This window comes from Meriones unguiculatus, chromosome 3, assembly GCF_030254825.1.
Source record: "Meriones unguiculatus strain TT.TT164.6M chromosome 3, Bangor_MerUng_6.1, whole genome shotgun sequence".
NCBI classification, from domain to species: domain Eukaryota; kingdom Metazoa; phylum Chordata; class Mammalia; order Rodentia; family Muridae; genus Meriones; species Meriones unguiculatus.
The window spans coordinates 35,867,021-35,891,703 of NC_083351.1; the positions used below are offsets into that span (position 1 = coordinate 35,867,021).

General features: G+C 51.1%; 1 protein-coding gene across 1 annotated transcript in view; it reads right to left on the reverse strand.

Moving 5' to 3' along the window:
• Window positions 1-24,683, reverse strand: part of Shb (SH2 domain containing adaptor protein B) — a 114,315-nt gene that overhangs the window by 53,938 nt on the left and 35,694 nt on the right. Inside the window, exon 2 of the mRNA XM_021658156.2 lies at window positions 12,504-12,624. Within this exon, the coding sequence (XP_021513831.1) occupies window positions 12,504-12,624 (121 nt within the window). The remainder of the gene's footprint in view (window positions 1-12,503; window positions 12,625-24,683) is intronic.

Below are 24,683 nucleotides of genomic sequence, written 5' to 3' on the forward strand. Positions count from 1 at the left end.
CTCATTTACACCAGTCCCTTGTGCCCAGCTGCTGAAGGAACAGTACCCAGGTTGAAGAGCTGCCACCCCACTCAAATCCTCCCTGTGGCTCTCAACCCGACAGTCCAGCACCACCATCCTAAGGCCTCCTGCAGTCCACCCCTCTATTCCCAGGCTAGGCAGCCAGGCTATCAAATAGCAGGTGTTCAAGTGGACAGTAGCATCCAAGAGCTGGACAAAAGCAGGGACAGAGAGGGGGGACACGGACAATACAAGTTGGGATCTGAATCCCACACAAAAATCCTAGCTAGGGGAAAAGGCCTTGGAACAGAATGGAGACAGAGAGGAGCCAGAATCACAGCACCAATGGGGACAATAAAGCAGGTAGGGGCCCCGGTGACTCTTCTGCTATGGTGGAGCTGCATGGCCTATAAAGCAGTTGCCTGGCTCATCTGCCCCATAAAGGGGAGCACAGTGGATATTAGAGCATTCCTGCTGATTGGGGCTTTTACTATTACAATTCCAAGGCAAAAGGAGCAATAATGACCAGTAGCAGGGCAGCTCTGTGGGAGAGATGGTAGGAGCCAGGGCCCTAATAGTCAAAAGACCCTGATGCTGTTGGCCAAGGGTTCCTCACCACAGCCGACTCCACTGCTGTAAACTCCCCCAAAACACATACACCCCAGAGCCTCAGGGCACCCCTCAGAGCCAGACAAATGGTCTTAGTATGGCCTGTTTTCAAACTGCTTGGATAGTCTCCAGTTTGGGGATGCTCATTTTTTTTTTTTCAGGACAGAAAAAGAGATCACACAGTTCAACTAGTTACTGTCTGTAGCAATGCAACAGACTTCAAAAGCAAGCAAGGCTTGGATGGCTGAGAGAAAAGGGCCATAGTCACCGTGCTCCACAGGCCCTCTGCCGTGCTGCTGGAGGAGCCCTGAGGATGGGAAGGCATGGCTGGGGGGAGACCTGAAGTCCGTGGATCCATGGCACAAAGCAAAGGCTTCCAGCCAGTGAGTGACAAGATCCATGAGATCACAGACCTGGGAAACTCATCAGGACAGTGAGAAGAACCTGAGTCGGGCCACTCAGCCCGCACTCCCTCCTTAAGATCTCCCTCTCCCCTGGAGGGGTGGGAGGCAGCGAAGGGCAGCCAAACCCCAATGGCTTCACCCTTCACCTCTTCTTGTGCTCCACGCCTGTGTGCAATTAAGTACAATTAAGAACAATTAAGAAGCCAGGAGCAGTGGTGCGTGAAGGATCTCTGTGAGTTCCAGGCTAACCAGGGCTAAGTATGAAACTCAGTCTCAAAGAGAAAACACAATTTATCCCCTAGGGAAGCAAGTGTGTCTTCTGTTCACAAACTGGTTTCTGAGGTGTTGAGGGGAAGCTGCTGACAGCGCGTATCACATGTTACATGGAGGTCTGATAGCAGCTGGGCACCCTGGAGACCAGCAGCCAGCCCCGGAAGGTATCTGTGATGGAGAGATGGGTGTTTCTGAGCTTGGCAGGATCTGTGTGCGTTTAGTGCATCTACCGCTACCACCACTATCCCGGGCCTCCTAATACTGCAGTCCCCTCAGGGTCAGAGCTTTGACTGGAAAGGCAGGGAAAACTGAGACCCCAAGAGAAGCAATGCAACGTGCAAGTCAGACCAGGAGAAGGGGGAGGGTTGAGCCTCCTGTCCTCTTCCCAGGCTGACAAGGTTCTCTGTGTCAGAACTACAACTCTGCAAGGCCCATACGTGGCTGGCACCACCACACTATGGTAGGTGGCTTACCATTATTCTCTCAGCCCAACTAGGTCCTCAGACTTACATGAGGAGGGCAAGAGGGCACAAAAATAAACACACCCCCCACACACCTGCAGCAGACAGAAAAACAGGAGGACATCAGGGAGAACTCTGAAGCTTGCTGACAGAGCACAGCAAAGCCTGAGATGTTTCAGGAGACCCTCTAACCATGGAATCCTGGTCTCAGAACCAGAGCCATGCACCAATAGGGGTCTTTGAGGAACAGGGCCTTAAGGTGGCTTGCCCCTCAATATGACCTGGAGTGACTGTCAGAGAATCTGAGCAGCTAGCACAGAGTTCCTCTTCGCAGTGTGCAGAACTAAGCCTATAAAGTCTTTGTGCTCCCCAGCTCTAAAAAGTATGTGGCAACTAGCCCCCAGAAGCCTGGGGCTCAGGGGCTTTATTTGCCACAAGAAGGTCAGACCTCAGAAAGCCACTCACCCAACCCAGCCTGGACTGCTTTGCCTGGAGCTGGACTCCAGTCTTGTTTGCCTGTGAGACTTCCAGGAAATCCTTTGGTTTCTCCGAGCCCTGGAGACACTGTTCTCTGTATATGCATTGTTATGAAAGTCAAAGGAGCAGGTATGTGTTCAGCGTGGAAACACAGAGGGGCTTTCTGACCCCCTCCCTGCTGCTTAGTATCAGGAAAAAGCTTGTTCTTTTCTCTCAGCTTCTTAGACTGAGCCAGCATGCAGCAGCAACAGCAATAAAGCTCTTGCTTGGTTCTATGTGGCTCACCCTTTCTCCTATCGAGGAAGGCAGAAGCCCTGGGGAAGGCAACTCTGAATGGCCCTTTCACAACAGCGAAACCTCAAGTGAGCATGTGTTCCTGTCGTTGCTTACACAGGGAGCGGGAGCCACCCTGTCAGGAGAGGTGATTGCCAAGCCTGCCTCCCTGGCACAGCAACACAGAGTAATTAAAGACGGTAACCACAGCCCTGAGTCTAGTGTCAAAGCCAGGGCTCTTTCCAGACACCACTATGACTCTCCCTTCCCTGAGTGTGCCAGCGTGCGGGCTCTGGGGACTGGGAAGCCTGGCTGCTCTGTGCTACGGCTGCTGCTGTTGGATGCTCTCACTTACTGATTCATCCAGGTGGGCTAGGCTGCAGGCTCCTGAACTGGGTCCTCTGCAGTCCTGCCTGACAGGTCCACAGGCAGCCCTGAGGGTGGGAAGGTGGGCGCTCTGTGGGTTCCAGCTAACTCCAGTGCAAGCTACACATCCCTGGGCCTGCACACTGGGCCCAGCCTACTTACTGCAGAGCTTTGCCTGCCTGTACTTACTTCTGTGGCCTTGCAGACGAGAGGTGGGAGGAGACAAAGAAAGAATAGGAATGTATCTGTCTCCCCCTCAGCCTCGAGTTCTGAAGGACTGGAGTGGTGACAAGCAACCCCTCAACACAGGACCCGAGGCTTAGGCAATTTTCCCGGGTAGACAGACACTGCACAGGACTGAGATCCTATAGCAAACCATGAACAAAGGCTTCTGGGGTTGCTTTGCAGGAGAGACCCTCTGGTGACCCTTCCAACCCTCGCCAGCATATCAACTTGCCTCTAAGCCCAATATTTCCTACCTGTCATCAGAGGAAAGAGTCTACTGTCATCTACCACAAGTAGAGTGGATCACACCAGGCCCTGCAGACCCATTCAAATGAGGCAGAGGTCTATGTGCATACTGGATCCAACTCCAGGCCAGCCACTACTGAGCTGGTCCCCTTCGGCCAGGGCCCAAGTAGGCCATAACCTTGCAGCCTAGTGCCGCAGCGCTCAGAACAGGAGGATGCTCCACAAAACCTCCTAAGCTCTCCCGGGCCAGGCAGGCCAGAGCTGCAGGCAGGCAGCCCTTTCTCTGTCTTACTGTATTCTCACACTGTCCCACTCCATCTGTCCCAATAGCAGCTCTAGGTTCCCAGGACACACCTCAAGCATTTCAGCAGACTCTTGGAAGAAGCCTGTGGCTCCTGTCCTCATTCATTCATTCATTTAACGGAGGCAGGAAAGGACTGGCCCCAAGGGTCCACTCAGGCTGACCTCACAGCTACCCAGCCCCATCACTACCACCCCCAGGACCACAAGCTCCCTCAGTTCACTGTGGCCTCCTTGTCTTGTTTCCGTACAACCCTGGGAACAAAACTCACGGTGGATTCTCCGGGACTCCCACAGCCACGCAGCCTCTGCTCCTGGCTCTCAACAAATAAAAGAGGAACTAGGCCTTAGGGAGGCAGGAGGGAAGCTGTGAGGTGAAGTCAGTGGGCACATCGGAATAGATACTAGAGCAGCAGCTGTCAGAGGACTTGAAAGACCGTGGGAAGCTAGGGAAAGCTACAGTTTGGCAGGTGGAGGGCTCCAAGGGACAGTGAGCCTAAACTACGCAAGCCATGAATCCAACACCCAAATTCAAGTCCAGGGTGAAGGTCCCAGACAAGAGAGCAGCAAGGAAAGAGTATCTGTGTATCTGCTGAGGCAGCAAATTCTCCCCCAGACCCTTCTTGTGCCAGGCCACAAACAGGGGGTACTTGGGAAGGCCGGGTAGCATAAGATTGTCCACATGAGAAAGATGAGGACCCACGCCCATGGTTAAGGGGGAAGGGTGGAGTTTGCCAAAGGCTGGAACACTAGGGAGGGTGGCTTCATGAAGGGGACACATAAGTAGGGGAAAGGGGACATGAGGATATGTGCTAGTCCCCACACATACACCTAAAGCCTGGGAGGATGGAGAGCCCTCCAGAGCTACATGCCAGCCTCAGAGAAGCAGAGTGGACACTCGCAGAGGAATGAGGTGGCTGGAGACCATGTGGCCTCCTTCCAGGATAGTCTACTGTCTTATCATCCCATGACATTCTACCTAAACCAGCAAGTTCAGACCAGGACACAGTTGACACAGGAGAGCCCAGCCAGTATCTCAAACCCTGGTGCTGCCAGTCTGAGGAGAGTGACCTCAGATCTGCCCACCTCAGATCTTACCTTCAGTATGGCAAAGAAATGGGGTGAGGGGCTGGGGAAACAGCTCAAGGTTAAAGTGTCAAGAGTGAGGGCTGAATTTCAGGTCCCCAGAACCCACATAAATGCTGGGTGAGCATGGTGGCCAGCCTGTAATTTTAGCCTCAGAACGGGGAACGGGGGGAAGAGGGGGTAGTCCACAGAGCAATCTGGCTAGGAAACAGGGCCATATTGAGACTAGCCCTGGTAGCGGCAAACTGGGTTTGACTGAGATACTGCTTCTCTGACTAATGGGGAATGTGATTTCAGGACAGTTCCCAGCATCAACCGTGGGCCTTTGCATGCATTCACCTATATTCATGAGCACATGAAGACGGAAAGGGGGCAGGGTAGGTGATATTTAAGTGCCATTAAAACCTGTAGTGGGGGTGGGGGAGTGGTGAGGTGACTCAGCAGATAAAGCTCTTGCTATTCAAGGCTGTCAACTTGAGCTCAATCCTCAGAACCCACGTAAAGGTGGAAGTCTAGAACTGACTCCAGAGTTGTCCTCTGACCTCCATACGTGTGGCACGAACACGCCCACCTTCAGGTGTCACATACACGTATTTCACACAAACAAAGAAAAATACCTCAAAGCCACTTGCAGGGTGTGGTGAGGCCCTTTCTCAACATCCAAACCCCTGAGGGGTGACAAGCTGTCAGAGAGCCCCACATCATTTTATGTGTTCATACTCAGGGTGCCTGCTTCAGGAAGGCCCTGAGACAGTGTGCCACAGTCAAACACACCCAAGGGAGAAAGCCAGAACCAGAGGCAGGTGCAGCGCCAGTGTATCCAAACAGCCAAACTTGCTGCCCTCTGCGTCCATCACCAGACAAGAGAGCCCTCCATCAGAGGGGCCTGGAGAAAGGTACTGTCCCTGTGACCTGGCTTTCTCATCCATACAATGGAAAAAATCCTCCCAGCTTCCTCAGAGCCCTAGGGAGGTTCCTGGCCAAGTCTATTAAAAAGCACCCTTTAAATACAGACCTGTCACCTCCAAGTTTCCAGAAAGGCCACTTGAGCCCTACTGGGGCTGGGGAGGGGGGAGAGGAGGAGCAATAACTAATTAGTCAAATGATAGGGTTTAGGGCAGCCATTGACCCAACCCTTCAAGCTTTAGTGGGGCAGAAACTGACAGTGGTGTTCTTGGTGAGCCCTATGGAAAACCTTCTCTCCTCAAACCACGGGCCCCATCCTCCCTGCTGGCCCAGCCTTCTGCGGTACTTTGACATCTAGCTCCTTCTCCAATACACCAACATAAACTGGTCTTTCTAGCCCCAAAGGTGTCTACATCTGAACTCTATGACTCCTGCCAGGGAAGTGAAACTAGCATCCTCCCACTCACAGAGGACCCCACTGACGGTCACCTGGCTTTCCCTGTCCCTTCTGCACTGAGCTGCAGTGGCCGGCAAGCTCTCCCAAGCCACCGTCCAGTAGCACCTGCACAGCCACTGCCAGGCTCCTGCCTCAATTCTCTGACCTAGATAACCGACTGTCCTGCCACAGAGCCACAGAACCAGTCCGCCAGCCACTGTTCCTTGCTGCTCTAACCCGTCCCGTACCCAAGCAGACACATTATCCTAAACAACTTCCGAAACACGTCTCTCCCCTGCAGGGTGTGCCCAGGGTAGCAGGAACTGGGCTGCAATGGACCTGAGTTCCTGAGAACAGGACAGGTCTCCACTCTGCTCTTGATTAAGAAAAACCCCAAGTTCCCGGGCTCAGGAACCATGGCCAGGTGACAGTGGCCCCTGCCCTCGTCCTGAGCTGCCTCCAAGCCCTAGTACTCCAACAGTGCCAGCACCCAGCAGTATTTAGAACCCTTATCGACTAAACTGATAAAGTGTGCCTTTACCGAAGCCCTGTGGTTGAGGACAAGCAAGTCCATACCAAACGGGAGGAGCTGTCCACAACAATTTGTTTATTTCCTGTTCTTCCATTTAGTCTCCATTCAGACTTACATTCCAACCTTCAGTCATCCACTTTAATAAGTGACTATCTACCAAATCCAGATGAGAAATGAAGATGGGTTCAGACCAGCCCCAGGCCCTTCCTCCAAGGAGCTTTCAGCCCAGGGAGGCAAAGTGAGGGAGAAGAGGTGTAATTGGGCCTGATACAGTCTGCCAAGAGACAGAGCTGGCCAGGGAACACCAAGGGGCTCTTCTTACCTCCCATCAAGAAGCTGAAGCCGCCCACAGCCCTGTGTGTGGCAAGGCCTGAAACTCAGACTCAGCACTCCTCAGAGGATGGGTCACTCAGCAACGAGGGGCACCCAGCGCTCTGTAGGCCAGCCCTGGGTCCCCTAGGACACTCACTCATTCAACCAGTATGTACCAAGCACCCACTTCACTTGGTGCCTAACAGGGAACACAGATCGCTCCCCTGGAACACGTAAGAGGCAAGTCAAAGTCTGAGAAAGTGCAATAATGCTAGGTGTTGAGACGATGGGGCAGAGAAAGAGGGGTGAAGTATCAGACAAGATGCAGGGGTCCTTGCTGAGATGCAGCTTGCCTCCAGCGCCACTCTCCGAGGGGACGCCCTGTCCTCTCAAGACCAGATTATCTTTCCACTGTCACTTTTTGCTTGTTTTACAATAAAGATGATCACGTGCTTGCAGGCAGACACACTGTCCTCAGGAAGACAGGGTCTTGCTGTATCACCGAGACCGGGCTCACACTTGTGAGTCTTCTGTCTTGACCTCAGATGTTTGGGGTTACAAGTGTACACCTCTGGCTATGTTCTGGTCTTGCTGATCTTTCCTGAAAAATCTGGATGTACTCAGAGTCGGGGGTTCCATGGGAAAGGGCGGTGTGGGAGAGAGCAGAGGAAGCAGTTCTGGAGGGTCCCATCACCATGGAAACCCAGCTTCCCACCGCTCTACCCACCCTGCAGCCGGGCAGATGAGTCGTACCAGGCTGGGTGTGTAAGCTCCACTCTTTCTCAAGAACAGGGAAGTCATCAATGACTAATACAGAATCTATTTACACTTGATTATCTCCTTCCTGTCCGGTAGGTAGGTTATTCCAGTAAATGACAGACCAACAGAGAACTCTGTGCCATCCCCGACAGAGCCCTCCTGCCTACCACATGGGAGGAAGCCAGGCCAGGCTTCAGACATTTCAAAACAAGGCCCCGGAGCGCTGTTCTCAGACTTGTTCTGTTCTGAGTCTGTCTCTGTGTACTGCTGCAGTGCGACCTTGGCCGGTGCATGCCCATCTGGGCCCCAGGCAGAAAGAATGTTCTTCATCCCGTTACACTCTTGAGGGAACACTGTGACCACCAAGGCAGGCTAAAGCATAAACCCACCTGGGGGCCTGGGGACAGAGGGGCATGAGCGAGTCCAGGGACGTTCTGGGAAGCAGAATTGTATAGCAGGACGGGTGAGAATGAGTGGCAAATGAGGACGTGCTAGGGGTGGCGTCCACAGCCCTGTGCAGCGTGGGCAAGGACGGGAAGGCCCTGAGCTCTCCAGACCAGCTGCCCAAACAGCAGAGATGACTGTGAATCTCAGGAAAGGCCCAGGGCTCTCCTCTCAGAAACATTTACTGGAGTCTAGACCAGATAAACAGGATAAACAGCAGGGCCAGGGGTGTTCTTCCTGTCTGCCACCTGCCAGAGACTTGGGGGTGTTGCACAGGAAAGGTCTGGAGATTCGGGACTCTCAAGGGCAGTGCCTAGAGATGACTCCAGAAACAGTACCCTAAGAATTTATAGGCAAGCCAGATCTGTTACCTTATTTGGCTCCTTCTGACAGCTGGTCATAAGAAGCAGAATCCAGACTTACAGATCAGAGAAGCAACCTGCCCAAGGCCACAGAGCCAATCAAGGATGGAGCCAAAATTAGAAGCCCCAATGTCTCCCCCTTTTCTCATGAAAAACACTGTTTTCGATACATCTGCTATTTCTGCAAAGCACAGCGCCACCAGAGGAGGCTACACAGGAGGAGGCAACACCACGGACGTCCCTCCTGGCCTCTTGGACAGCCCAGCTACTGCATATGGAGTTTCAAAGGGAAGAAGAGACAGGGCAGCAGGGCTGTGTGGAGGGACCTCTCTTAATCTCTCTCATTATGCCATAAAGCTGATTTAGTAATAACAACAGGCTAAGGGTTTTTAATGCATAATTGCTTACACATTAAAAAGTATGTGAAAACGCTTTCAATTAATACTGAAGTGAGTCATCTTATAAGCAGACACTGAGCACTTTCTGTAAAGGGTGCTGAAGGCCAAGGTTAGAGATGTTAGATATGGGTGCTCTAGCCTCATCACCACCAGCCACCAAATGCAACCCATTTGAAAAGATTCCCAACATCAAGGCCTGTTCCCTCACTTTCTCTCTTGTTCTCTGTCTCTCAAAAGATTCCCAACATCAAGGCCTGCTCCCTCACTTTCTCTCTTGCTCTCTGTCTCTCTCTTGTCCCTGCTCCAAGGTGGCTTGTCACTGCCCCCTACAATAAATCTCTTTCATTGTGATATCTGGTGAAATCATGGTGTGATTTCTGCAGCATCCCTGAGCCCCAAGGTACTTCTGCTGCATAAGCACTAACAAGAAACACTGGGAGGGGGTCCAGTCTACTTCCTCGACACTCTGGGAAGAGCTACGAATGGTGCTGAGTTATGCGCTGTTAGCAACCAAGCAAGGACTGGGGCGGTGGGGAAGGGGGCAGGATCCTGGATCTTCTGCTTTGGTCACTACCTCAGACTCAGAGTGTTCTCTGCAAATGGAGAGTGCTTGTACCTCACAGGCCTCAGCAAGGCTGAGTGGGTGAAGTCTCGAAGAGCACAGGGACAAAAGGCCCCTATGAGTGCTTTGCTCAAGTAGTCCTCCATCCCCGGTTTACATGGAGCTACAGTCCCAGCCTTTTAGAACTATTATTTTAAAACACTTTGTGTGTGTGTGTGTGTGTGTGTGTGTGTGTGCGCGCGCGCATAAGGCAGTCATAATGAACCACGGCATCCATGGCTTCAGGGCTAACATGGACCTCAGAGGTCACTGGAGCCAATCACATGTGCGATATCTTACAACCCTCCACATGGCTCACAATATTCTCTGCTTTGGTAACACTGAGCATGAGCAGATTAGTGATTCATGAAATAGCTTCATATTTAATCAGCAGGTTAAAAATAAATCTCAAAAAGATTAAGTTGTTTTTGCTTTCTTAGCCTCAATTTCCCAGTTCACCAAGAAAACTGTTGAACTGGTCTCTGGCTCTCCAGCTGAGTCTTCTGTTGTATGGAACGTGGGGAGTGAGGCAGGCTAGGGCTTCCCTGGGCTGGGCAAATGCTCCCTTACTGAGCTGCATCCTCTGACTGGCTGTAGGTTTAAGGAGTCCCGGAAGCGATTTGAGTAGTGTGGTAAAGAAGGCTCAGACAGAAGGCACTTGAGCACAGAGGCCATGGAGCTGAGCATCTATCTTGGTCCAGACCATGGTTCTTGCAGGTGACACAGCTGCCACTTGCGGAGACACTGGGCTGAGGCAGTCAGAGGAACACACTCACTTCTCCACAGGGCTGGGCCAGCTGTCTGCTCACACACGCTCTCCATGACCAGCTACCTGGAGCCAGGGTTGCAGAGGAGCAAGCACCACCATCAGTGAAGCCTGAACTGGCAATGCTGCCTAGAAACTGAAAACTAAGCCACAGCACTCAGCCCAGGGAGAAAGTGCCTGATGGTTCTGACCCAGAAAGCTGCCTCACACCATGTAGCTGGGTTGCCTGGAGCATCTCCTCCACTGGTAAAAACAGACGTGCTCCCCACTCCTCCATCCCACGTCAACTACTGCAAAAGAGGACTAGAGCATCTGGCAACTTCCACTGTCATTGTTACTGTCACGGACACAGGAGGCACCAGCATACAACGTGCTGCCTCAGTTAGCACTAGTGAACAGCTCAAAGCAGCCTTGAACACTGTCACTGCCTCATTTAAGGTTCTTGCTACACAGGACAAATCCCAGAGGTTGCTTGAGTGGCCTGAGTCCACTCTAGATGTGCTTGACCCCTGCCCAGGGCCTGCGTCGCATACACACAGCACAGAAACAGAAATAGTATATCCAAAAGGGACACAAAGTGGGTAACTCTCAGAGCTTCATTTGATGGGCTGGGAATGTGGCTAGGGCGTGAGCTTGCCTCTGGCCCAAGAGCGGGTTCCCAGCGCCACAAAAACTGAGCATAGTGGCTCATAAAGTTAGAGTCAGGATGAGAAGTTCAAGGTCATCCTTAGCTACACAGTTCAAGACAAGTCTGGGCTAGAGACCCAGTCTAAAGAGTTAAACTTCCTGGGCCACCCTGTTCCATGGTCGCCTCCAGCACTAAGGAGTTTTGGGTCTGTCCATTGATCTGAATCACACTGACAGCACACCCTGGGCCATGATCATGCCATCAATTGCCATGGTAATGGTACACATGAAGAATCCACTGTCACAGAAGCCTTGGCAAGACCCTCACAAGCAGAACACCCCCCCCCTTTTTTTTTTCTATACAGGGTTTCTCTGTATAGCCTTGGCTGTCCTGGACTCACTTTGTAGACCAGGCTGACTTTGAACTCCCAGAGATCTGCCTGAGCCTGCCTCCTTGAGTGCTGAGATTAAAGGCATGCACCACCACCGCCACTAGAAATTTCCTCTTTTTAACTCCCTGTATTCTAAAAAAAAAAAAAACCAGTGTGGATAAAGACAGTCGTGGTCTCCAAGTGAGGAAGAGGTCAGGGCAGCAAACACCAGGCACTTTGCAAAGAAGCCCATTGCTCTGGCAGCCACAGAACCACTTTCTGTGAAAACAAGGTACCCTCCTCTTCTGCCAGTCAAGAGTGAACTGGTCTGCTTCCGCTTCTGCCCTGGTCCTTAGCTCCAAGGAAGGTTTTGTGACTACCTCTCTACATTCAGGGGTTTCTAAGCCAACCAACTCCCCTTTTCCTCTTGTAACTCTGGGGTCTCTGGTAACTGTAACTGTGTTCTCAGCGAAAAGCTTTTTTCCTGATGTTGGTGAAACACAAACCAATAAAATGTGAGGAAGGGGCAAGCCAAGTGACTCCGCAGGTAAAGGCACTTGCCGCCAAGCCTAATGACCTGAGTTCAAACCTTGGGACTCAGCTGGCCGAAGAATCAGTTCCTGCCAATCTGTCCTCTATCCTCCCCACATACACACGCGTGCAGCCTACGTTCTGCATGCAGGCGCACGTGCGTGCACACATACACAATGAGTACATTTGTTTTAGTATGGGTGTAAAAGAGCTCACTGAACCTCAACTATCACTGAACATGCACACTTCTACAGTGAAGACAGCAAGATGTCCAGCAGACCCCGCTCTTCCCTTCGTGTAGAGCGGTAAGCCCTCTGTTATGGTTTGATGTTCTCTGTCCTGAAGAACTGGCTTAGTGTTCACTAGTGGCTCCATGCAGCAGTGTTGGGAGGTGGGATTTAATGACAGCTGTTTGAGTAGTAAAGATGGAGTCGTCATAAATGCCATCTAGGGAAAGTGGGTGGGTTCTTGCTCTGCAGGGCTGGCTTAGTCACTGTGAGAGCAGCCAAGGTCTTCCTTTGGGCTCTTCTGTTCAGGTTTGTTTGCTCTGTTTTCAGCCACACGATGACGTAGCATGAGGCCCTGAACAGCATGTCCACCTGATCTTTAATGTGCCTACCGGTAGAATCACAGAAGCACGCCTTTTAAGTTCCACATCTGTTATGAACTGCCCAATCTCGGGCACTCAGTTAGAGTGATAGGAAACAAACTAGGAGTCTGTGCCAGCACTCCACGCACCTGTCATGATCCTTTGGGCTTCATAGGGCTCCATGTAGCCAGCACTCTCCCCCTTTCCCGATTTGCTCTTGAGGTCATTCTTGGCATCAAAGGGATCTGAGTAGTCATCAGCTATGGTCACCTGCAGAGAGGAAGAGAGTGTGAGGCCATCTTTGGCTTTGTTTCATCACTGTTCACAGCCAGGCATTGCTCCAGCCAACAGAAACTGCTCCTGGGCTAGCTCAGCAAGGAGAGGAAGGGGATCCAGAAATGTGAGCCCACCCTGGGGGAACTAGAAGAGGGGCTGGGTAGAGGTCTGGTGTATCCAAAGTGCAGGGATGAAGACTTGGCATCGTGGGGAATGTGCTACCAGGCTTAACTGAACAGCAACGGAGAAAAGGTTGGGAGATGACAGAAAGCCTAGAAATGCTGGCAGGCTCTTGGTGCTGGCTGAAGCACAAGGCCTCAGCCGGGGATAGTCGCACTCAGCATCCCATTTTCCTCCAAATCTGGAGCACAATCATGCTGTGGATCATCACACAACAATTTGGTGAGATCAACACACTCTAAAAGATGAGTGTGGCCACAGACAGGCCAAAGGAAAACACTAAACTCAGCAATGCACAGCCACCAGGGTCAAAATAAAAGAGCCCTGGAGCCCAAAGGCCAGCAGACCCTTCTTTAGCTGATGGGCCACTGAGGTCCAGGGTGGGCAGCAGAGCCCCCAGATCCTCACTCACAAGGCCTACCCTGGTGCCCTCACTCGGCAGCCGGCCAGAGCCCTGCCAGCCCTTTGCCGAGGGAGAGGAAGAATGAGTCACTAGGGCAGCTCTCAGGCTGGGCGAGGTCTCTGCGGAATGTGCATATCTGCATCTCGGCAATTCTACCGCTCTACAGGTGACTCCACACTTCCTGGTGAAGGGTGACAATTTTTAAGTGAAGACTTCAGGAGAACACAGCACCTCCTCTCTCATTAATGACTCCCTAGTCCTCACAACAAAAGAAAAGGACATGAACCGCCCCCTCTCAGCCTCACCCCAAACTTCAGGAGCCCTTCCCCCTCACCCGATGAGGTCAGGTGTCTAGCAATGGACAAATAAGTCCTCAGTCTCCCAGCTGCTGCCCCAGGGAGGGAGGAGGTTAGCACCCCCCTTTCTGGATTGTTATTTAAATTGTGGGTTTAATTAGAAACCACAGGAGCCGCTCTTCTCACTGGGCTCCTGGAATGCAAGGCATCTGCAAGGTCTGTGAACTGGGGAAAGGGAAAAGGCCCTGCATTTGCCTGGTGAATGGGAGCCCATGGCAGTAGCCCTTGCAGGAGGTACAGTGACCACTACCTGCCTGGAATGTGATGCCTGCAGAGGGACAGCCAACACTTGTCCCTGGTCACTAAACTAGAAGCACATCCATCATGGAGGACCTAGGCCTCCAACACTCCAGCACCCAGGGAGAAGAAGCCAGGTCACGCTCTGGTCCCAGGGGCTCCTCCAGGTGAGGATACAGTGACCAGTGCCTTTCCGGCCACTGCAAGAGCTCACAGGACACCAAGCCAGGAAAGAGGTTTGGGGCTCGCTAGGCTCGCTCTGTCTTTCATTTGATATTTGCACTCTACCATTTGCAGAATACATTAAGAGTCACGGATGGGAAGCACCGTCAGCCGACACAGTTCAGATTCGGGTCTTGCGGGCAGAGCTTTGAGCCCAAGAGACCACAGCTGCTGCAGGTGACATCTAATATTTGCTGTTCCGGCCCCATACTCCTTCCTCCTTTGTCTTTGCAACGTGAAAACCCTCCTCTGTCTGCAGTGAAAGGGGGGAGAAATGTTTCCCAAGAAAACAACATTATTTGGGGTTTCTGCGGGGGACCATGGGTGGGGTAAGGTGGCGGCGCCTAGCCTGGCTGCAGTCTCCACCGTATTCGGCAAACAGCATTCCAGGCCCTCTCAGAAGCGCTCTGTAATTTGCAAACACTAAGGCTCGTGGGATATAAACCAAATCTTTGTTCGCCTTGGGATAGGAGTACTGGGAGGCCTGCGATAAAGCAGGTGCTATCTATATTTTCTAATTAAAATGCGATCTGTGCTCAGGCTGGCTGTCATGGGCCCCCAGCTGCCTGCCCTGCTTACTTCCTTTTCAATAAGAATCCTAAAAACCAGGAAAACCCCTCAGTCTCTGATGACATGTGGTTCCAGTTATACCTGCTGACAGCTGGAAATCCTTCCGTTTAAAAAAAAAAAGTTTAGAATTCTGTCAGTTTAAGAAACAAATCGGGAAGTTCCTAAAATGTATATTTAATCAATTTGCTTTTGAACTTCAAAGTGAGACTGGTGGAGGGGAGGGAAATGAAGGTTTAAGCAACCTGAAACTCGGCAAACACTGCGCTGACCGGTCAACCTTACGCAAATCACGTCTTAGTTGGAAGTAAAATTTTAACCAGGTGTTAGGAAGTGGAGCAAGCAGGAGATGGCAGGGCCTCTTGCGAACAGCCGTAAGCCCCTGGCCACAGAGACTGGGTGGTATGATAATTTAGCAGACAGAACTGCTGCTGGGACTGGTCCTGGTGGGCAGGAGATGTGCCTGAAGGCCATCATAAATGAGTGGCTTTCCACAGATGTGGGAACGCCGGAACTGCTGTGCTTCAGAATGCTCCAGTTAGCAGAAAGGTCGTGGAAACCTGAATGAGCAGTTCAACCGTGGGGACCAGCATTTCTCTGCAGGCTACCTGACTACACAGCATCACGCTTGGGAAGCAGGGCCACTGGTCTCTGTTAGCAAGCAGGCTCTCTACCGCCGAGGCGCCTGTCCCAGGGACCCGGCGACAGCAGGACATGCCAAGACGCAACACAATCCCGCTGTCACCACGTCACACACCTTCAGCCCCTCCTCTGCCCACTCTTCCCTCCACCTCCCCCACAAGAGATCTGTCACATGGTGTGACTTTATGGCGTCTGTCACTGAGATCACAACATTTGGGGCCGTGACTCCACAGGCCCTCCTGGTGCCTGTGTTCCAGTTTGTGGGTCAAAGTCCCACCCCAAAATGCTATTTCCAGTCCAGCTGCAACAAGCTCACTTTCCAGCTAACCAATGCTTGGGTGCGCCATGCAACACTGAGGAGAATAGTAAGTACTCCTATCCTGGTCGGTGTAAACGTTTCCCTGGATCCAGGGGACTGAACGCTGACCGTCCGGCACCCCGCTAATATTCTTGGAGATGGAGGTGGCCCAGCCAGTCTTGAAGGCTACAGCTGACCCTCTTGGCCGGTCCCCACTGCTGGCCTTCTCCCTTGGGAGAGGCTTCGTTTTCTCTATCAGCATAGTTCCCCCACCCCATCCCAGTATGGGGTGGTGTCTGTTTGTGCTTTTAGCTCTGGTCCCTGGCCAGTCTTGTAATGACTTACTGGTCAGTTTGTACCTTCTCATTTCAGCCCTCCCTATGTCCTTGGGATGCCTTAGGCTCAGGCCTGTCACTCCCATCCTCACCCATGGGAACTGTGTCTTCCACAGAACCTTTAAGCCCCCCCCCCCCCATGCCTTTTGAAGAACCTCAGACCCTTGGATTTCTAAACTCATACACATTTACCGCCAAACTTGACCCCAATACCTTTTGGATAGTGAACGCAAATGGCTGCCTGATGGCAACTTAAATCCGTTTATTATAAAGGACTTTTACAACTACTGCATTTCGTGTCCCCCTCTACTCAGCTACTCCTCACTGTGAAGTCTCAACCAGAAGAAACCTCCACTACCCTCGATCCTGCTAACAAACCCCTCCATAACAGCTCCAACCCATAGCTCCCTCTCCTTCTCTGGCTTCTCTTCTCCCTCTCCAGCAACAAGCTGCTCTAACTATCCTACTTTAGCACACACTTTCACCCCACCAGCAGCCTTTAGTTCTCTTCCTACTTGTTCCCATTCCACAATGGGAATGTCTCTCCCACCTGGTCAAAACCTTTACTGGAAGCTGCTGGGGTAGACGCTCTGGTCCAGGTACATGTCCCCTTTTCATTAAGTAAACTCTCTCAAATGGGGGGGGGGTCCTATACCTCTAACTCCTCTACTTTCATTAAAGAATTCCAACATATTACCCAATCCTATAGTCTCAACTTCCACGACACATATATGATTCTAACTAACAGCCTATTCCCCGAGGAGCGCAGGCAAATTTGAGAACAGGCTAGAACACATGCAGATAAAGTAAGACAAACGCATGCAGGACACCTAGCTGGGACTGAGGGGGTCCCTGACCAGGATCCCCAATGGGACTACAATTCCCCAGGAGGCATTCTAGCTAGGGATCAGTTTATAACCTGCCACCTGGCTCCGTAAGGCTGCCCTTAAATCCGTCTCAATTCCTAGACTGCCTTACAAAGGCCCTCTCACATACTACTCTAGACCCTGAAAATCCAGAGTGGGTAAACAGCTTCTCATGACCTTTTTCCTTTCCAAGAGTTCCCCCAACAATAGGGCCAAGCTTAAGTACTTGGAGAGAGGACCCCTAACCCCTCAGGCAGAAGTCTTAGTGCTGGCCTTTAAGAAGTGTACCATGGAAGAGATGAAAAAGCCCACAGCAAAAATACCAAATGCTGGTCAAGGCCGTTCAACCAGCTTCAGCAACTGCCCAGGCTCCTCTGCCTCTTAAGGCTCAGGAGGCCTGTCCTAATGCCTGCAAGCCACTACCCAAAGTGCCATCAAGAGGAACATTGCTGTTGACTGCCTCCATTTCCCTTGTGGCACAGGAACATCACTCCCAGACTGCCCTCCAGCAGATCTCCTAGGCCTGGCCATGGACAACTGAAGCCCAAGTTTCCTTGGCCGGACCACTGTCATCTCTACAGGAAACCCTGGATAGTCATTATGGTATCAGGGCAACCTATCTCCTTTCTCCTGGATACCAGGGCCACTTACTCAGTCCTGACCTAGTTTTGGGGACCCACCTCTCCTCATTTCCTTATTGTCCGGGTAGGGGGACAGCCTTACCAGCCTTGCCAGACCCCACTACTCAACTGCATTTTCAGGGGTGTTCCTCTCTCTCATTCTTTTCTAGTGGTGCCAACCTGTGCCATCCCCTTAATGGAAGCCTCTTTTTCCTTTGCTCCCTCCATTCGGGTGACCCTAAGCTCAGCAGCAGCCCCTCTCCTTCTCTTAGCCACCCAAGCTGCTGGTTCCAATACATCATTTCTTTTGTCAGCCTCTCAGGTGGAGGAGGATTAATAACCAATGCATGATAACCAAATTACGGTCATGCTAAAAGCCTCCCATCTCCCTATGGCTACTGCATTTGTCCATGTCAGTCCCACCAGAATGACAATTCCATCATCTCTAAGGGAAATAACTGAGCCGACAAGGCAGCTAGAGCTGTGGGCCCTTGGAGGCCCAAACTCTTCTCACCCACCACAGAACAGCCTTGCACTATAATTCACATCCTCACCATCATGCCCTGCCACTCGTCAAATTCTGTCCTATCTGCACCAGCTCTTTCATCTTAATAGCCAAGCCTTGTCTCACTTTGTTAAAACCCAGCCGCAGCTCAAGCCTGAGGATTTGTGTTTATTACTGTCTCTTGTAAAATCTCAGATGTCAGACCCCAACTTCAGATACTGCAGCCCCCTTTTCCCACCCGCCAGGCTAGAGGCTCTCTCCCCAGAACGGAGTGGCAACTTGACTTTACACACATGCCCACAGTCAAACGTGTTAGGTACCTCCTGGTCTTGGTGGACCCTTCTCAGGGCGGGTGGAGGCATTTCCTCACCACCAACAAAAGATCAACAAAAGGTAGAATTCCCACCTCTTCCCAGTTGGACAATGGTCCTGAATTCACCTCTCATATTTCCCAAATCATATCTAAAGCCCTCAACATTCCTTAGTATTCTCATGAACTGCATCGCCCGAAGTCCTCAGGAAAGAGAATGAACTAACTGCTCCTTAAAAAACACCCTTGTCAACCTGTCACAAGAACCTCACCTTTACTGGGTAAAGCTCCTGCCCGCTGGCCCTTTTCAGGCTACAGGCCCCCCCTAAGTAACCTCCTTCCGTATCCCTGTTTGAGCTCACGTACTGACAACCAGCTCTGGCTCTGATTCCCAGTCTTTTACCCAAACCCTCTCCTCTCCCTGACCACCTACTCTCCTCCCTACCCTGTTATCTCCGCTCCCTTCTATGGAACTTTACTGACCACAGTCCACTCTGGCCACACACTTAACTCATGTCCTCCCACATCAACATTAGAGATCAGGTCCTTCTCTCCACTACAGACCAACGTCCCTCTCCCCTTTACCCTAAATGGCAAGGCTCCTTCAAGGTAATTCTGTGACTCCCATGCTGCTAAGCTTGAAAGCCTCCCTCACAGGATTCACCTGCCCCACCTCAAGCCCTTATTCCCCCATCTCAAGATAACGTCCCTTCCTACATCAACCCCATCAGGACCCTGCTTCCTTAAGCTTCAGAGGATGCTGAGATCAACCACCCTGTCCCCAGTTCCAGAAGAGTAAGGCCTCACCCCAGCAGCCCTGCTCAACTCTACCAGACCAGATATACATTCTTCCTCCCTTCTCTCTTGTTGGCTTCTGTCCAGGGTAACTCTTACATATGGAGAGTCAAGTTCAAGAAACTCTCGCTTATAACAAACTGTCCCTCCAAATAGGGTCAGGAAATTGCTCCATAGCAGGTTGTCAGGAGCCAATTAAAATTCCTATCCACCCCTATGTCCACCTCCTCTTCATTTAATTGTCTGCCTCCTCTTTGATCAGGCAGAAGGTTATTGTAAAGAGTGGCCAGACAGATATGAAGGCTGCCCATACTGGTCTTGTCAATACTATTTACCACTCATTAAATCTCGCCTTGTTTTTCTCCTCTAATCTACAAGATAAGATTTTCTACTTCTATATCTAAGGCCCATGGAATCCCAGGTGGGAAATGGCACTGTTGGTAAACTCTACCATCACTTCAACTCCAGACACCTGGTAAGCACAATTAATATCCAGAGAAAATATTATACAACCCCTAGAGATATGGGAAGTAGAGAGGTAATTAAACACTCGTCCAAGGTCACTGTCTCTTTAACATCCCCTCCACTAATGCAAACTTGTCTCAGACTCTTTCCTCCTCCTTATTGGCTCCTTACTGCCTCCCAAGCTGGCTGCTTTGGAGATTACTAGTGTCCCTTCTGGGACTTGCTCACGACTGCCACTTACAGCTTCTCCCCTTGCCAAATAACCTTACCTCACTATTCAGCAATTGCCCTGAGCCTGGTGTTGCCACGACTCCCTACCTTTTTATATCACCTTCTTTGGCATGGCGAACTGTTTTCAAGCATATGGGACATTCTAGATTGGCATTTTAAAGCCCCCAGACTGCAACAAAACCGTAATTCTCGCCACCTCATCTCAGCCCCAGTGCCCTCAAGTCTCCCACCACCTATCTGCTGGTTGGTCAGGAGTGTGTACACTCCCCACGTTGGGAGTGATGCATAGTGAAGAGTTCCCACCTATCCCCACCGTGGACTCAACAGCTGCCCAGCACAGTGAAAGGGCCGTTTAAATCTTGATCCTCCTGCCTGTTGCAGGAGTAACTGCAGGTGTCACCAACGGGACAGCAGGACTGACAGCTTCCCCAACCTTGTATCAACAGTTTTTCTCCCGGCTGATCCAGGACCTGCAGCAGGTGGCCCAACCCATACTCACTTTTCATGGACAGAGTGACTCCCGGGCTGTGGTGGTATTCACAAACGGGGACTAGATCTTCTTAGGGCTGAAAAAGATGGCCTTTACCATATTCTCCGAGAAAAATAGACAATGCTGCACCGCCACCAATCAATCGGGTACGGTAAAAAACTAAATCCAGTAACTCCAAACAGACCTCCAAAAACATAAAGAATAACTCAATGCCTCCAATCCCAAGGCCTCTGAAAACACCACATGGACATCGACCTTCCTGATCCCTATTCTCAGTTTTCTGTTTATACTAATTACGCCCTGCTTTATCGATTTCTTCTCTGCATTTCTCCAAGGACAAATTTAAAAAAAAAAAAATCTAGGTAAACAATCAGTTACTGTTACAGGACTACCAACCAGGAGCCACAGAGCCTGAGGCTCACGACTACCAAGTATGCCCTGATGGTGAGGATGAACAATGTTCCAGTGATGATGATGACCACAGACAGCAGGAAGTAATCTAAATATCTCTCCATCCTTCCATCCTTATCCCCACCTCACGGTCACTCCTTCCAGGTCCTCCTCTTTTGTATTGTAATAAACAAAAGGGATCTCCACTGCCTGGGGCAGGGCGCCTGCTCTAGGGACCCAGTGACAGCAGGGTTCATCAGCCACACATTCCCACTGTCACCATGTCCCCCCTCCCCCGCCATGCACTTCATCCCCTTACAGAGGCCAGTCCCTTCCCTTTTCCTTTCTTTTTCCCTCCCCCCTCCCCCCAGGCAGCCTCCACCAATAAACCTCCCACATGAAATCTGTCACACGGTGTGACTTTATGGCATTGGTTGCTCAGATCCTAACAGTCCCTACAGTAAGGGGCTTTGATGTAGCAACAGGGCAGGGGGCCAGGTCATCTCTTCCTTTGGCTCTCTCTCCACTAGGATGGGAGCTTTCAAACATGGGTGATCCCAGGTCACCTCACAGGCCCTAAAGGATTTTCACAAGCTCATAACACAAAGCCCCCTGGACCAGCCCACAAAGCCTCTTTTCCACACTGGGATTTAGAATCCACCGTACTCAGAACTCTCACTGTGGCTCTCTGGGCTCCCTACATGTTGGGAGCAGGCTCTACAGGCCACTGTGTAATATACATGCTGTGGAGAGAACTCAGTCTTTTCCAGCAGTCGTAGCTTGCTGTGTTTACCATGGGGATTAGCTGTGTGATAGGAAGCAGTCTTCCTGTCCGTCCCCAAGGGAAGTGCTAGAGGAAGGTGGGCGTTGCCCCGTAGCTCCTCTTCCACATGCCAGGGTGAGTGTTTTCGCTGTCCCTGTATGGAGAACTGGGACACTCTGTGGGGTAGCTTTTAGCAGACTCGATGAAAATCCCCAAATGCACACAGTCTGACACAGCAATTTTACATCTCAGTATTTACTCCTAAATGTGTACGTGGGAACCTGGGCAAAGATGCTCACTGAAATAAGTAACAATGAGAAATACCACAAAACCTCTATATTCATCAACAGGGAGCTGCTAAGCAGGCCATCTCATCCCACGATGTGGATCCTGAAAATATCTATCCACACTCTGACAGTGTTCTCCACGACTTGCTTACCCTGAAAGGAAGGAGTCAAGTTGGAATCCAAAACACAATGTATCTCTTCATGAGAAAAACAAACAAACAAACAACAACAACAAAAACAGGAACCTGAACTGACCAGCTGGAGAAAAAGTCAGGGCAGAGGTAGTCCCTAGACTGACAGGTGTGGGGAGAGTCAAAGCTGCAAGCAAGGAGGACTTACTACAGCCTGTGACATGCAAACCCAAACTTGCTACAAACTCTTCTACCACAGGCTATTTTTGGAACAACAGACAGACTGCTTCCGCAAACCTGTCTGAAGACAGAAATGGCCTGGAATGATTGTTAAGACAACAGACTCCGGGCCTCAACAGTCTGTGTATTTAACAAGCAACCCAGGTGATTCTTATCAGGGATCAAAAGGCAGCCAGGCCCCTCCGCCACTAGTCTGAAGGCAAACTTCCAGTCACGATCTGGAATTTCACTTTTCCCTGAGGTTTCTCAGCCTTGCTCATGAAGTTAAGCAACTGTGGTTCTCCTGCTCACCCTGAGGGGCAGCGGGAGCCAGAGCTGACCCAACATGCCTTCGTCTGTGGTCTGAGAATCAATTTAAATTCAGAAGGCAAGGCATCATGGGCAATCTTGAGAGCTGGTTCCAACTCAGCAACATGACCTGTGCAGAGCAGAGGGTTCACCAGACAAGCTCCCCGTCCTCTCCCCTCCCCACTCAGCGAGGTTCAAAGACCAGGAAAGGCTACAAGGCTCGCTGTTCAGGTGCTTTCCAGTCTTGTCTAACAGGCTCTCAACATGCACACATCCTAGCTCCAACTTGCCAACAAAGAGAAGAGAGCAGCTGCCACCTTCTAAGAATAGGACCCATGCACCATCCCGTGCCCACTTCTCCACAGACAGCTCCCACCTGCCAGTCACTCTGAGGTACCTCCTGCCTTCTGGGAACTGGTAGTACAGAAGTTCCAGGTCAGCTGTGGGCTTGCAGGGGTTTCTATGCTGCTTTCCCATCCCTGGGAAGTGAAGTGGTAGCATCCCTAATGGCCCAGACTTGCCATGCCATTTTTCTGTTCACTCCCCATAAAGACACTCGAGTCTGCCATTACGGTCCCAGCCACATCATCTCTCACTGGCTCACCGCTAACACTGACCTTAGCTTCAGTAACAGTTTGAGGCCATGGATTTCTAGAAAACTGAGGAACAACCCCCACCCAATGTTTACACAATCCACAAAGTATATTATAGGTACACGGTGAACCTCAGATCCATTCCAAACCAAGACTTCTCCTACTAGAACCACTTTGCCCAACACTGAAAACAGACACACTTTTGGCTGTAATGAGGTGGCAAGTGGATGGCCATGAGGAGCTGGCTCCACGGTAACTCACCTGGCTAAAGATGCACAGTGCACACAGTACAGTGTGACAGGGCCTGCCATTCACTGATGGATGGTGAGGGTGGGGCACCACAAGCATGGCCTTGGGCTCTTTAGCTAGCTTGGGAGCTTTAAGTTCAGGGGTCACTGTTGCGGATGTAAACATGTTTTCATTTTGATCCCAGGTGTTGGATATGGGACCGATTCAGATGGTCCACAGCAGCAACCTATTTGCCTGTTGCAGGCTCTGAGAGGGGCCCTTTGCCAGGTGCAGATAGTTTAAATCTGAGGACTCTGGAGAGAGAATAAACGCCAGGGTAGAGAGAGAGAGGGGAAGCTCCGAGAAAGAAGGCTGCTGGTGCTTCCTCCATGCTGCTCTCGACTGCTGTTGATGCAGTGTAACTAGAAGTTGGAGATCTCCTGAAACAAAAACTGGAGTATTCCGTAAGGAACCTGACAACCCTATCCAGCAGGAAGCAGCTAGGAGAACTGCGCCTCTTCTCCCACTAACCCTTTCTCTCTCTTATCTGCTGTTAGGATGTTGGAAGGGATTGGGGTGAAGAAGTGAGGAAGAGGTATAAGAACCCTCCTCCCCCACGTATAAAAAGTGACAACATCAAATGGTGCCCCATGTTACGCACCACCTTTGGGCACTAGTTTTTCAAATGCTACTTTGTGTGTGTGGCGAGGGTCCTTAAAACTTACATATCTCTTCCAAAGTCTTAACCCCAGGTAGGGGATGAAGAAGGTTGTAAGGGGAAAGGGATGTAGCCCTTTTTGCTTCTTCCTGCTGGGTAGAGTCGTAGGGTTCTTTTGGGGGCAATAAAAATATTCATTGTCAGGAAATCCAGAAGTCCAGGTAGCGAGCAAACAGCAGCAGGACAACCAGCAAGTACAACAAGCCTTCTTCGTCTGTCTCCTCCAAGCTAACACCGCCTTCCTCCTCTGGACTACCATATTTATGCCCCTCAAAGTCCTCAGAATTCAACTAATTCCAGATGGCAAAGACTACGCTCTGCATGAGACAATTAACAGGTGTGGACAAACTAAAATCCTCCACTTGAGATTATAACAAAAAACATGTTTATATATCAGAAACGGTAGTAAGAGGGTTCTGTGGCCCCTTAGGAGGCCTAGACAGGCTTTGGGACCCACTGTGACCCAGGACCTGGCCGGCCTGACATCCACTGGATGGAAGCTCTGTTGCCATACCAACAAAGAGATGGTGTTAAAGAAATAGGGGTATGAGAGTGTGAACAGGGTTTCCTACACAGCCAGCAAGCTGTGGGGGAAGCAGCAATGGACAGACATTTCATATAGACCAAGTTGCTGTGCAGCAATGAAGGAGCACAAACACTTTCTGGGAAAGGAAACTCCTGCTACTGGTGCTGTCCAGTTGGAGGCTCTGGGGTTTCTTCTCTGTGTGGAAGGTCAGCTAACTGGATAGAACCGGCCACTACTCTTGGTGCGTCTCTTGACTTGGACATGCAGCTCTGAGCAGGCCAAGACACAAGCAGCCCTTAAATGCTGACCAAATGAGTGAGCTGTCCCGGGAGCCCCCACCAGGGCAGCGGGGCTGAAATGTACCTGC